This window comes from Phyllobates terribilis, unplaced genomic scaffold (assembly GCF_046119375.1).
Source record: "Phyllobates terribilis strain yellow unplaced genomic scaffold, ASM4611937v1 Scaffold_2__4_contigs__length_985480577, whole genome shotgun sequence".
Lineage (NCBI taxonomy): Eukaryota > Metazoa > Chordata > Amphibia > Anura > Dendrobatidae > Phyllobates > Phyllobates terribilis.
The window spans coordinates 217,090,072-217,103,855 of NW_027362762.1; the positions used below are offsets into that span (position 1 = coordinate 217,090,072).

Sequence of the window (13,784 nt, forward strand, 5' to 3'; positions counted from 1 at the left end):
CAAAGAGGTGTAGAAAAAATCTCTAGGCACCAGTGTGTGAGTTTTACAAAGTTCCAACCCTGCAGCTGTGTAGGATAATTCAGGTGGTACAATGCTTAAGACAACGTCTGGGCAAAATATAGAACATGAACAGAATAGCGGCACTCACCATATCATTAGGCTAAAAGTCCTTATCCAGGATCGGACCCGTAGAAGCGTCATAGAGACGTGAAACTGCCGTCATCCACCTGTCTTTCCCCGCATATCTCCTCTGCTTTTATGAAACACCGTTGTACCTGATGTCCAATTCTACATGAAATAAAGGACTTTTAGCCTATGGATTTTGTGACTGCTGCTATTCTATTCATCTTCTATATTTTGCATAGATTCTAACTGCTGCATGAAAGTTCTTAGCCCCATAAGAAATAAATAACCCCTTTGATTGAAGACTCAGGGCTTATGAGTGTAATGATATGTTCAGCGGGTTTTTTTGAGCTGTATATCACTTCAGAATAAATGCATTTTATTTTTGGGATTTTTTTTTGAGGTTCTGATGCATTTTTAACTGCCTTTTACCTTTTGGAGCAGGTTTCATGAGGAATCTACATCAAAGAAGTGACATGTCATTACTGCTTTTCCACGGCTGTGTTTTCAAAACCTCATTGGCAAAAACTTGCCGCATGAGCAGCAATGTGGATTTCTCTCTGAAATCAGTTGTAAGAGTGTTCAAAGACTATTTCATGCACTTTTTGGCACAGATCTTCAAAATTCATGTTGAAAAACTGTGTGAAGATACCCTATAAATAATAGGGTAACAGACAAGACGAGGCTGAAGAGCTGCAAGCTTGTACATACTAATAAGTGGGTGTCTTGGTGACCCTAACATTAATCCTGAGAACTGTAAAATGGCCAATCATGACTGTTCACTAGTGTTGAGCGATACCTTCCGATATCAGGAAATATCGGATCGGATTGGATCGGGCCGATACCCAAAAAGTATCGGATATCACCGATTCCGATACCGGAAACCCATGCAAGTCAATGGGACACAAATATCGGAATGAAAATAAACCCTTTCTTTCCTTGTAGGTTAATTCTACATGAAGGAAAACAACTAACAATAATGTAGAATGTATTGGGGGAGGTGGTTGCCCAAATCGATGGGAACAGTGCTCACAGTGAAACATGAAAAGCCAGCAATTCAGCAGCGGCATACACCGGTACCCGACAATTTATAACAGAAAGAATAGAGCTTTACACATAGATTAAATAGATAGAAACATGTCAGTCACATATATATGAAGTACAGTGACAGTGTTGCTTACTGTACTTGTCATTTAGTGTAAAGGATTTATTAAAAAAAATATTAGTGTTTTCATGCACCCTCTCTTTAAAAAAGCCGGCCGGCAATTCAGCAGCGGTACCCGACAATTTAGAATAGAAAGAATAGAGAATCACACAGATTAGATAGATAGAAACATGTCGGTCACATATATATGAAGTACAGTGACAGTGTTGCTTACTGTACTTGTCATTTAGTGTAAAGGATTTATTAAAAAAAATAATAGTGTTTTCATGCACCGTCTCTTTAAAAAAGCCGGCCGGCATTTCAGCAGCGGTACCCGACAATTTAGAATAGAAAGAATAGAGAATCACACAGATTAGATAGATAGAAACATGTCGGTCACATATATATGAAGTACAGTGACAGTGTTGCTTACTGTACTTGTCATTTAGTGTAAAGGATTTATTTAAAAAAATATTAGTGTTTTCATGCACCGTCTCTTTAAAAAAGCCGGCCGGCAATTCAGCATCTGTACCCGACAATTTAGAATAGAAAGAATAGAGCATCACACATAGATTAGATAGATAGAAACATGTCAGTCACATATATAAGAAGTACAGTGATAGTGTTGATTACTGTACTTGTCATTTAGTGTTAAAATAAAGGATTTATTAAAAAAAAAATTGGCGTGGGGTTCCCCCTAATTTTAGTCTCTAGCGGAGGTTAAGCCGACGGCTGGGGCAGATGTTTGAAGCCTGGGAAGGGGGTAATACCCACGGAGCTTCCCAGACTACTAATATCAGCCCCCAGCTGAATACCTAGCCTTTACTAGCTATTAAAATGGGGGACCCCCCCCAAAAAATGATGTGGGGTCCCCCCTATTTTAATAGCTAGCAAAGGCTAGGCTGACAGCTGGGGGCTGATATTAATAGCCCAGGAAGGGTGCCATGAATATTGGCCCCCTCCCAGGCTAGAAACACCAGCCGTCAGCCGCCCCAGAAATGGCGCATCCATAGGATGCGCCAATTCTGGCACTTAGCCTCGCTCTTCCACGCTGCCCTGGTGCGGTGGCAGGGGGTAATAGGGTTGGGGTTCATGTCAGCGCCAGCTGCCATGAAGCCCAGGTTAGTAATGATGGGCGTCTATAAGACACCCCCATTACTAATCTACAAAGTGTTAAAAAGAAAAAAACACACTACACCCAGAAAAAAATAATTTATTTGAAATAAAACACACCATTTTATTTAATTCTTAGTTTACTAAAAAAAAATAGTTACCTGTCCACGTTCCTGCGCTGATCTCCCATGCACAGCTGTCACATCTGGAGATGGTGACAGCTGTGCATGGCTGCTGTAAGCTCACACTGCCGGGAACACGTCCGCTCCCGGCAGCGCGAGCCCCTGACTGCGGTCACCGGAGTGCATTCAGTCAGCGCAGTTCCGGAGACCTCCTTTACGGCACTGCTGTACCGTGGGAATTTCTCACGATACAGCAGGGCCGTAAAGAAGCTAACCGGAGCAGCGCTGCCTGAACTCCGGCGAACCCGCTTATACAGTGACGGGGCTGCTTTACGGCCCCGTCATTCTAGCGGCGGCAGCGGTTCAGAGCGGTCACATTCTATGTGGCTGCTCTAAACTGGAGATCATCGTGGGCCACTCGTGGACTACTACGGAGGGGTAAGGATAAGGTTGTGGTTTATTATTTTACATTTTATTACAGGAGATCGATGGCTTCGGGGAATTAGGTGTCTAGGTGAGTATAGGTGTATTTTTTTATTTTTTACTTTATTTTAGGTGGCGATCGGCGGGGACAGGTAATGTATGAACTAATTTATTGTAGGTAACCACTGGCCACCAATGACATGTATTTAAAATTTATTGGGGACACAGTAGGGCAATTTAAATAGCAGGATCAGGCTGATGGGAACTACTGCTCCCATCGAGCTGATCCTGCTGGCACGAGTGGACAGGGGACAGACATAGGCCGATGGGATTAGTAGTGTCACATCGGCCTATGTCTGCCTGCACGCACACACTCGCAGACATCGCACACACTCGCAGACATCGCACAGACACCGCACACACTCGCAGACATCGCACAGACACCGCGCACACCCGCGGACATCGCACAGGCACCGCGCACACACCCGCAGACATCGCACAGGCACCGCGCACACACCCGCAGACATCGCACAGACACCGCACACACCCGCAGTCATCCCGCACACACTAATCATGACGGGCTGATGGTCTGGGAGGTGAGGCTGACCTGTGCGGCCGTGGGAAAGTTCATGTGAGTTCATGCAATGCAGTCAAGCATGAACTCACTTGAACCCTCTGAGGGCACCGCGGCGACTTCAAATGAACAGCTGATCAGCATCACCTGATACCTCAGCTGTTCATTTGAAATAACCGGCGGGAAAGCGCAGCACAGAACGGGAAAGCCGGCGGTGAAGTCTTTTCACTGCCGGCTTCCCCGCCCGGGTCCTTCGCTCCCCGCTCCTTGGTGCTGTGCTCCTCGCCCAGTCCTAACTTACGATCGGGATGGGAGGTGGCGAGGGGAGCGGAGGATCGGGGTCGGAGGCTGCGGGGAAGCAGTATGGGGCTGTGTGATTGTTTAAAAGCCGGCAGCTTTTTACTGCCCGCCGGCTTTTTACCGCCTGCCGGCTTTTAAACAATCTGGAGAATTCTCCCACGCTGGGATGGCATTCTGATGACAGGCTGGATCGCAGCTGAGCGCTGCCATCCAGCTTGTCATCCTTCAGAGACACTGCAGAGCGCAGGCATTATGGGAACTTCCGATTCCGGTATTCGATATTGTAAAAGTATCGGAATTAAGTATCGGAATTCCGATACCGCGAATATCGGCCGATACCCGATATTTCAGTATCGGAATGCTCAACACTACTGTTCACTCCTTGATTGTTACATGAAGATAAGCTACATTTATCAGCACCCATTTTATTTGAATGAATGCATATAGTTTTACAGAGGAAGAGAGCGGGGTCTGAAGTGCCACCTGTTGGAAGAAGCAATTTTAAAGATCAATATCGACTTTCACGAGCTTAGCAGTGCGCGGGGCATGATATTCTTATTAGTAGACTGAGCTGAACAATACGTGAAATGTCCACACGCACAGACGTTAAATATGACGAGTTCCTCTTTATCTGAGTCAGTATGTCTGACAGACCGTGGGGATTGGTGTACTTGTTTCCCTGTAGTATGTCCATGGATATTGCAGTATCTCCACCTGCTATAATTGCATCCTTTCCACTAGTTTTGGCTCCCATTAGGGTTGCTTGTATGTAGGCTCAGCTGTTAGTATTCTGATCACATTAGGCATACATAATGTTTGAGTTGCTTATGTCACTCTCATATTACATGGGTGCATTTTCTGAAAAGTGCTTCTGGATCACATCAGTAGGAGATCTCGCCGTTCTATCACTAGGGATATGTCCTGTTCTTTGCTTATAATGAGCTTTCCTGGTAAGAATGTGATGCAACCTTCCACCACCAAGTACTAGAGTAAGGCACCATGATGATCAGCTGGAACCACTTTCTTTTGGGCGTTTCTATTTAATTCAGTAATCAGTTACAATTTGAGTCTGACCACATTGACTCAGAGGCACCCAAGCCCCCATTTTGGCTTCTTTGAATATTGTTGTGATCTAGCTTTATCTTACTATTACTGAAACGAGGCTGGAAAGTATATACCTGTCAATTATAGGGAACCTCATTGCTGATTCATGCTATGGTTAGAAGATCTGGGGGACCATATCCAGAAACATGACTAGTCCGATGCCGCTCGTGGCCGCCTTCTTCCCACGTCGCTGTAGGTGATTGGATGAAGCCGGAGGGGGGCGACACCGGACTAGTCTCCACTCCATGGTCCCCGGCCAGATCTTCTAACTATATATATTATCTGTAACACTAAAGCATTTCAGAGAAGTATAGACTGGGCTGCAGTCTTGCAGCCAGGCTCTGGTTCATGCTGCCTGTGGTTTATGCAGCATGAAGCTGTTAACAATTTCCCTTTACACTAGGGTAAGAGCCACGTAACATGGTCCTATGATGCATAATTCAATGCAACTCAATATTGACGGATATATTTGAAAGGCTGTGATAAACAAGAGAAGTTTGGGGACCTCTGTGCTAGGGAAAAAGACCCTTTGTTGTAATATGGTTTTTTTCTGGTTATAGCTTTGTTTGCGAAAGCAATTGGAATCCATTTCAGCAGTTGTTCCAAATAGACAAACCTATTAGAAATTCCCCATTATTATCCAGAGAGGAGATAAGAGGAGCTCCTGTGTAGTCAATCTGTCTATGCCTTGGTGACCGATCATTTTGGGTGACTGCCACAAATTACTTGCTGATGGATTATCAGGTATTGTGGATTATAACATTTTATTTTGAGATCTCTCATTATTCTCTTGCTTCTGATATTGTAATAATCTAAATTATTGTGAAGTTAATGCCAAATTTTGGGAATTTATGTGTTAACATGTGTTCACTGAATGAGACATGGTGAAGAATACTAGTTCTTGTGGTTCTTTGTCGTACCACGTCTTGAATTACATTTGACCTCTCTGTATTGATATGTGCATACATTCTGCTGAGTGATGCCTCAAGTAAGCTGTCTTATTATACCGCAGAAAATGTATCCTAGCACCACCGTAAAGGATAATGAGCCTCATGTATGGAAATGGCCATTGACAGTCATGTAAAGCTGCGCTTTGTGTTTTGCATTTATGTTACACATTGAGGGGTTATGTTATTTTTTTGTGATACCTTAAAGAGAATCTGTCACCAGTTTTTTTCCACCTAATCTGAGCAGCATAATATAGAGACACTGATTTCAGTGATGTGTCACTTACTAGGCTGCTTGCTGTAGTTTTACTGTTTTATCTGCAGATTCTTCTCACTAGAGCAGGGTTCCCCAACTCCAGTCCTCAAGGCCCACCAACAGGTCATGGTTTCAGGATTTCCTTAGTATTGCACAGGTGATGGAATTATTGCCTGTGCAGGTGATGCAATTATCACCTGTGTAATACTAAGGAAATCCTGAAAACATGACCTGTTGGTGGGCCTTGAGGACTGGAGTTGGGGAACCCTGCACTAGAGGACTGGTAAACATGTCATGTAGTTCTCCATATTCCTGATCTCTGTATAACCCGCCCCCTCCACCGATTGGCAGCTTTCTGCCTATGCAGAGTGCCCACAGAAAGCTGCCAATCAGTGTTGTGGGCGGGGTCATACAGAGCTCAGCATTCAGAGAACTGCTACATCTGCAGCTGATAAAACAGTGATTTTACCAAAACTGTAGCAAGCAGCCCAGTAAGTGACATATTGCTGGAATCAGGGTCTCTGCCCCTTCATTGTGCAGCTCTTAGATCAGGCTGCAAGCAACTGGTGACAGATTCCTTTTAAGTATAACTTCCATGTAAACACTCAGTAAATTTTATTAACATTATTAAAAATTTTAATCTGACTGTTAAGAATTATTTTGTCACCTTCTTTTTAGCCTTTTTAAACTCCTGTATATTTAGTGGCTGCGCAGCACCTGCTGTGTTTTGCTGTGCTGCACTGACATACTTCATGTACATACTTCAGAAATGTATTTGACATTATAAAGAAGTAAAATGTACAGTAGAATAATTTTAGGTTACAAAAAAACATTTGTTTTCTACCTTTTTGGTGTAAACATTAGGAAATGTTCCGACAATATGACAGATGTATGTCCCTGACCTTTCTAACTGTGTGCTATGGACTCGGGCTGCATAATAATGCACACCACACGGAACTGTATGTGTTTTTTTTTTTTCCAGAATCCCTGTGCATTCAAAGCAAAAAAGCATGTCAATTCAGGAACTCTGAAGCATCTGTGTAAAGGAAATACATTGACATCAACCATACCCAGGGGTGGATTAAGAGTAGCAAGGGCCCCGGGCAGTTTAGAGGGCGCGCCCCCACACCCACACACACTTAATGTATCACGTGACATGTCACATGATACCCTGTGATAGATCATGTGATAGTTCACATGAAATTAATTTGGCACAATATTAATTTATTAATTATAATATATTTTTTTACATGAATTGTATGACTTAATATTGAGCACAATTACGTATGCTGACATCCCCTATATACGGTATGAGACCCTACACACAATATGAGCTGCCACAATCCTCCTATGCACAGCAGGAGGCCGCACGGTGCCATCTATACACAGCAGGAGGCCGCACGTAGCCATCTATACACAGCAGGAGGCCGCACGTGGCCATCTATACACAGCAGGAGGCCGCACGTAGCCATCTATACACAGGGGGAGGCCGCACGTAGCCATCTATACACAGCGGGAGGCCGCACGGTGCCATCTATACACAGCGGGAGGCCGCACCGTGCCATCTATACACAGCAGGAGGCCTCACGGTGCCATCTATACACAGCAGGAGGCCTCACGGTGCCATCTATACACAGCGGGAGGCCGCACGTAGCCATCTATACACAGCAGGAGGCCGCACATAGCCATCTATACACAGCGGGAGGCCTCACGGTGCCATCTATACACAGCGGGAGGCCGCACGTAGCCATCTATACACAGCGGGAGGCCGCAAGTAGCCATCTATACACAGCAGGAGGCCTCACGGTGCTATCTATACACAGCAGGGGGCCGTACGTAGCCATCTATACACAGTGGGAGGCCTCACGTAGCCATCTATACACAGCAGGGGGCCTCACGGTGCCATCTATACACAGCAGGGGGCCGTACGTAGCCATCTATACACAGTGGGAGGCCGCACGTAGCGATCTATACACAGCAGGGGGCCGCACGTAGCCATCTATACACAGCAAGGGGCCGCACGTAGCCATCTATACACAGTGGGAGGCTGCACGTAGCCATCTATACACAGCGGGAGGCCCCACGGCGCCCCCCAGAGACAACGGCAGGCCGCACTGCGCCACCCCAGAGACAGCGGGAGGCCGCATGGCGCCCCCCCCCCAGAGACAGCGGGAGGCCGCACAGCGCCCCCCCAGAGACAGCGGGAGGCCGCACGGCGCCCCCCCTCCCCTGAGACAGCGGGAGGCCGCACGGCGCCCCCCCAGGTAGCCCAGATTGCCCTCATTATAATCCGCCTACGACCATACCTTATGCATATGTCTAATGTAAATTTAGAGCATTTCTTCTAAACTCCTGAACATGATATGCAGAATATCCAGAAGGCTTTGCGCAGCGGGTGGAATACACATACAAGTCCTGATTATTTACTGATGGCTACATGGCACTATTTTTTCACTATTGTTCCATTTGTAGTTTGTAATTTCCAGCTTCACAAGTTGATTTGTTTTGAAGTGTTTTCCCTCCCATAGGGGCTAATGCATGATGAAAAGAGTGTTTTTACCAATGGGACCTGGAGATTGTTCTGTCATAATTTAAAAGTGAATGTAATAAGTATAATCGAGATCAACCTGTGATTATAGAAATACTGTTACCGGCGTCAGAATATGCTAATTACCATATTTAAGGAATAGCATTTGATTAAGCAACATTTCTTAGAAAAAAAGAAAGCAAATGCTTATTGTACTTTGCTTATTTATTCTGCTTTTTGCATTCAAAACCTCTTAAAGCAGAAATGTTCAACTAATGTCAATCTAATAATAAAGCAACTTTTGAGTAATGTATTATTAATACCATTGTACATGGCTCGCCGGTATGGTATCTTATTTATAGTGATCAAATTGGATGCCCACCAACAGAAGGGTACAGCAGAGCTGCTGGGTACAGCGGGTACAACCTTGGCAAAGCTCACTTGAAAAGACGGCAGACCTCTGACAGCATGGAAAACTTCAGGCTAAGCACCATTTTCCGACAATTACAGTAATGTTTGCGGGGTCTTGATAGATTTGGCACTCACTCTTTGCAGATTTTTCTTCCAATGCCATTATACTAGAAAATACATTGATAAGAGTTGACTTTTTTGCTTGCGTTCAACTCATATGTCTAGTTGGAATAAATTTGGGTATTGCTTCTGTTTTTTAGAACACTGGGTAGCACCCAGTATTTTTGCCAATGCAATATCTATTCAGGTAGTCTCAAAACCCAAATCCAAAGTAACAAGTGTGGAGCTGAAGTTGAGTCAGTTGATCTTCACATTAAATAAAGGCAATATTATTATGGTTCGCCTGTGCTACATTTGTGTAGTAACTTGTGATGCTATTCTCTTTCCCCGTCATTCAATTAATGTAGCTCAAGGTAACGCCTGCCGGTCAGCATGGTGGAGAGTTACATATAAGAAGATTTCCTTAAGGGGTTTTCACAGGAATCTGAGATAATCTTATAAATGTGCCCCTGCTGTGTACTGTGTAGTGGCTGTGTCTGACCATACAGGAATATGGTCTGATCATACCACAGCTCCTGGGCAGGGGAGGACGTAAGAGAGTATATAATAATAATCTTTTTATTTATATAAGGCCAACATATTCCGCAGCGCTTTAAAATTCAGACAATTTATAGACATTATGGGCACTGTCCCCATTGGGGCTCACAATCTACATTCCCTATCAGTGTCTTTGGAGTGTGGGAGGAAACCGGAGAACCAGAAGGAAACCCATGCAAACACGGGGAGAGCATACAAACTCCTTGCAGGTCAGGTGTTGTCCTTGGTGGGATTTGAACCCAGGACCCCAGCGCTGCAAAACTGCAGTGCTAACCACTGAGCCACCGTGCTGCCCTAGTATACAGACTGGACAGCATGGGATCACAAATGATTCTTTCTTGTGAGGTGAAACATTTCCCTGTCTGTTTTTTTAAACAATGTTTTACTTCAAAGATAGAATTATTTGCGAACCCGTGCTGTCCTGTCTGTATACTCTTTCGCTTTCTCCCCTCCCCAGGAGATGTGGTATGATCAGACCATGTCCCTGTACGGTCAGACACAGCCATTACACAGTACACAGCAGGGGCACATTTATAAGATTATCTCAGCACAGGAACATTTTATTTTCATACATCCAATTGTGGAAATTATTATTATTCCAAGATCTATTGATTAAAATCAACTTTTGTTTGTGGGAAACCCCTTTACTTGTAATGCGAGTCAAAGGTAAATGGCTTGCTAGCCCTAGAGTCCTTACTGAACTAGAGAAAACCTGTATTACGCATTTCGGTACAGAGCAGTAACTGGACACTCCTGTGTATTCCCATGAAGGGCATTCAAGGTAAAGAAACTGTGTTTTTTATGAAGAAATGAGACAATGTGAGAAAGCCCGGGCCAAACCAAACAACTGGTGTGGAGAAGCTGACGGTGTTCTCAGTGTCTGGTGTCAGATGTTTGTAGCAGCGATTTGATTTTGTTATGTTTCTTAATTACATAGCTTCCCCTTTGATTTCCCTGCACGCAGTGTTTACAAGCTGTTCTGCCCCCAATGGGTAAATGGCTTATAACGCACAGGGAGGTCCGCACTTCCCCAAATGTTCTGCACTGAGAAATTAAATCACTTGGATTATGTCTTTTTATTTCTAAGGTGTGTTGCTGTTTTGCTTGTTTGCAGACTCTCTCTGTGTACCAGGGTTTGATCCAAACCTAAGTATGATGACTGGCATTACTCCAATCAATCCAATGATGGCTGGCATGGGACTCTTACCACCTCCGCCTACACAACTGCCTATTGTGAAAGAAATTATCCACTGTAAAAGCTGTACCCTCTTTCCTCCAAATCCTAGTAAGTACCATAGTAATACTGCAAATTTGTACCGATTTGTCATTTATCCTATTGTGCACCTAGAAGGGTGCATCAAAAAATATGACCCACATGGCGTACCCTACTTTGTTCAGCTGTATTCAGTGTCAAAACCTTAAAACAAGTGTACAGTTCCTCCGCAGTGCCTCCAGAGGAGGAGTGAAGCATTACATTGTGCCCATTAGAAGGAAAAGACATTTACCCTGAAATATAATAAAACTACTTTGAAGTGACCTACTAAAATTGCGTTGAAAAATGCTCTTGTCAGGAGTGGTGGTCTTAAAGGAGAAAGCCAGTCTGCATAGTATATGATGGAACTGAAATTCTGTCCTCGGAAATCCAAAGATTTTTTTTTCTCACTGTTTGATTTTGGTAGGGCTGGCGACTATTTCAGATAAATGCTGTTCATTTTCTGTGCATCATGTCTTGTATCAATACAAGGGGGTTGGAAACTGCTTACCAAGTCTTCTTGACCAGCTGAGCATGTATGTACTCTGCTCTTTATATATATATATATATATATATATATATATATATATATATATACTTTGCATGATGTATGAATGTTCTCTACAGAGCAAGACACCTAAGCATTTGATAATGGCTTCTGCATGTCTTGCTACATTCATTTATTCATATGCTCTGTAACGGTATGTACATAAAATGTGAGTGCCATGAATCCTTTCCTAAGAGCCCAGAATCAATTTTTTTCCCTTGGGCAGAGTGAGATAAAATTATTTCGCTCCTTCATTGTCTCTGTACCCTCTGCATGATATGCAGTCCTGCCAGCTGACTCCATCCGTCACAGTCTGACTGAGCCAAGATGGTCTTTCTTCAGACTGAGCGCCATGGCTCCAGTTTAATATTCATTGATGCAGTCTTTGCTTTTCTCAGGATGATTTAAGCCCCACTCAGATGCATCACATTTAAGTATTCATGAGCTCCTGTAACCCTTTATTTTCCATATAATATAGCATTCCAGATACTTCAGCTATTTAAGTTGAACCTTTGGCTACAGGAAAACCGTATGTACTCATGTATCTCTGCTGTGTGTAGAAGTGCACTATTACCCAAAATGTGTAGAGTATAGCACAGGTATCCTTTCTTTGAATCCATGTGCCATGCCACCCCTGAGGCCATACATTAGCCATAACACAGTGCGTATTCTGTATTTAAACAGTGCAAACTTAGGCTGGACAGCCCGAAATTGTTCCAAATGTATCGCATACTTAAATGCTAAATTTGGGTGATCTTTAGACCCTTTTGTCTACTTAACTTCTCTTGTTGGCAGGCGTAGTTAGAACCATCTTTTTACGCTTAGATTTTGGTGCAATTCAGTACGTGCTGTTGCATTTTCTACTTACATTTCAGATCCATTTCAGATAACAGCACTTTTCCAACTAATTAAAACACCTCTTGTAAGGCCACATCCATTTTTGAGTGAGCCACAAAAACAATCAACAGGCAGCCCTGGCACACCAGCCTAACTAAGGAACTGCAACGGGCCTCCAGGGTTGCTGAGCGTAGATGGAAAAGGTCCCACTCCAATGAGCACTTCATCGCATTCAGACAGTCCCTCACTACCTTCAAGTCCACACTCACTACAGCAAAACAAACATACTTCTCATCTCTCATATCCTCCCTGTCTCACAACCCCAAACAATTATTCGACACCTTCAATTCTCTCCTCCGCTCCCCAGCGCCTCCTCCCTCTCCTCTCATCTTTGAGACTTTGCCTCATTCTTCCAGCAGAAGATTAACACCATAAGACAAAGTTTTTGCCTAAAGTCCACCCAGCCCCTCCTCACACCTACTCAATCCTCCTCCTCCAAAACCAGCTTCTCCACAATTACGGAAGATCACCATTCCTCTTTACAATCCAAAACACACCTCACCACCTGTGAACTTGATCTAATGCTGTCCCACCTCATCCCCAACCTTACCACTATCTTTATCCCAACCCTAACCCACCTTTTCAATCTGTCACTAACAAGTGGTGTCTTCCCAGCATGCTTCAAATATGCCTCGATCACACTCATCCTCAAAAAGCCCTCCCTTGACCCATCCTCTCTGACTAGCTATTGCCCCATATCACTTCTCCCCTATGCCTCAAAACTACTGGAACAGCATGTCCACTTTGAACTGTCCTCCCACCTCTCCTCCTGCTCTCTCTTTGACCGCCTCCAATCTGGCTTCTGACTGCACCATTCTACTGAAACTGTCCTGACTAAAGTCACCAATGACCTACTAACCTCCAAATCCAAGCGACACTACTCTGTCCTCCTGCTCCTAGACCTGTCATCTGCCTTCGACACAGTGGACCATTCCCTCTTACTACAGACTGTCTCATCTCTCGGCATCATAGACTTGGCCCTATCTTGGATCTCCTCATACCTAACAGACCGGACATTCAGTGTCTCCCACTCACACACCACCTCCTCATCTCACCCCCTATCTGTCGGTGTCCTCCAAGGTTCAGTCCTAGGACCCCTCCTCTTCTCCATCTACACTTTTGGCTTGGGACAGCTCATTGAGTCTCACGGCTTTCAGTATCACCTCTATGCTGACGACACACAGCTCTACTTCTCCGAACCCGACATCTCCTCCCTACTAACCAAAATCCCACAATGTCTGTCCGCTATTTTGTCCTTCTCTGCTAGATTCCTAAAACTTAACATGGACAAAACAGAATTCATCATCTTTCCACAATCTCATTCATCCCCCCACCCGACCTATCTATCATCGTCAATGGCTGTTCACTCTCCCCAGTCCCGAAAGCT

At 44.3% G+C, this 13,784-nt stretch overlaps 1 protein-coding gene across 2 annotated transcripts in view; it reads left to right on the forward strand.

Moving 5' to 3' along the window:
- Positions 1–13,784, forward strand: part of ENOX1 (ecto-NOX disulfide-thiol exchanger 1) — a 691,503-nt gene that overhangs the window by 516,412 nt on the left and 161,307 nt on the right. For both annotated transcript variants that reach the window (XM_073663900.1, XM_073663901.1), the window contains one exon: positions 10,816–10,986. In XM_073663900.1, the coding sequence (XP_073520001.1) occupies positions 10,816–10,986 (171 nt within the window). The remainder of the gene's footprint in view (positions 1–10,815; positions 10,987–13,784) is intronic.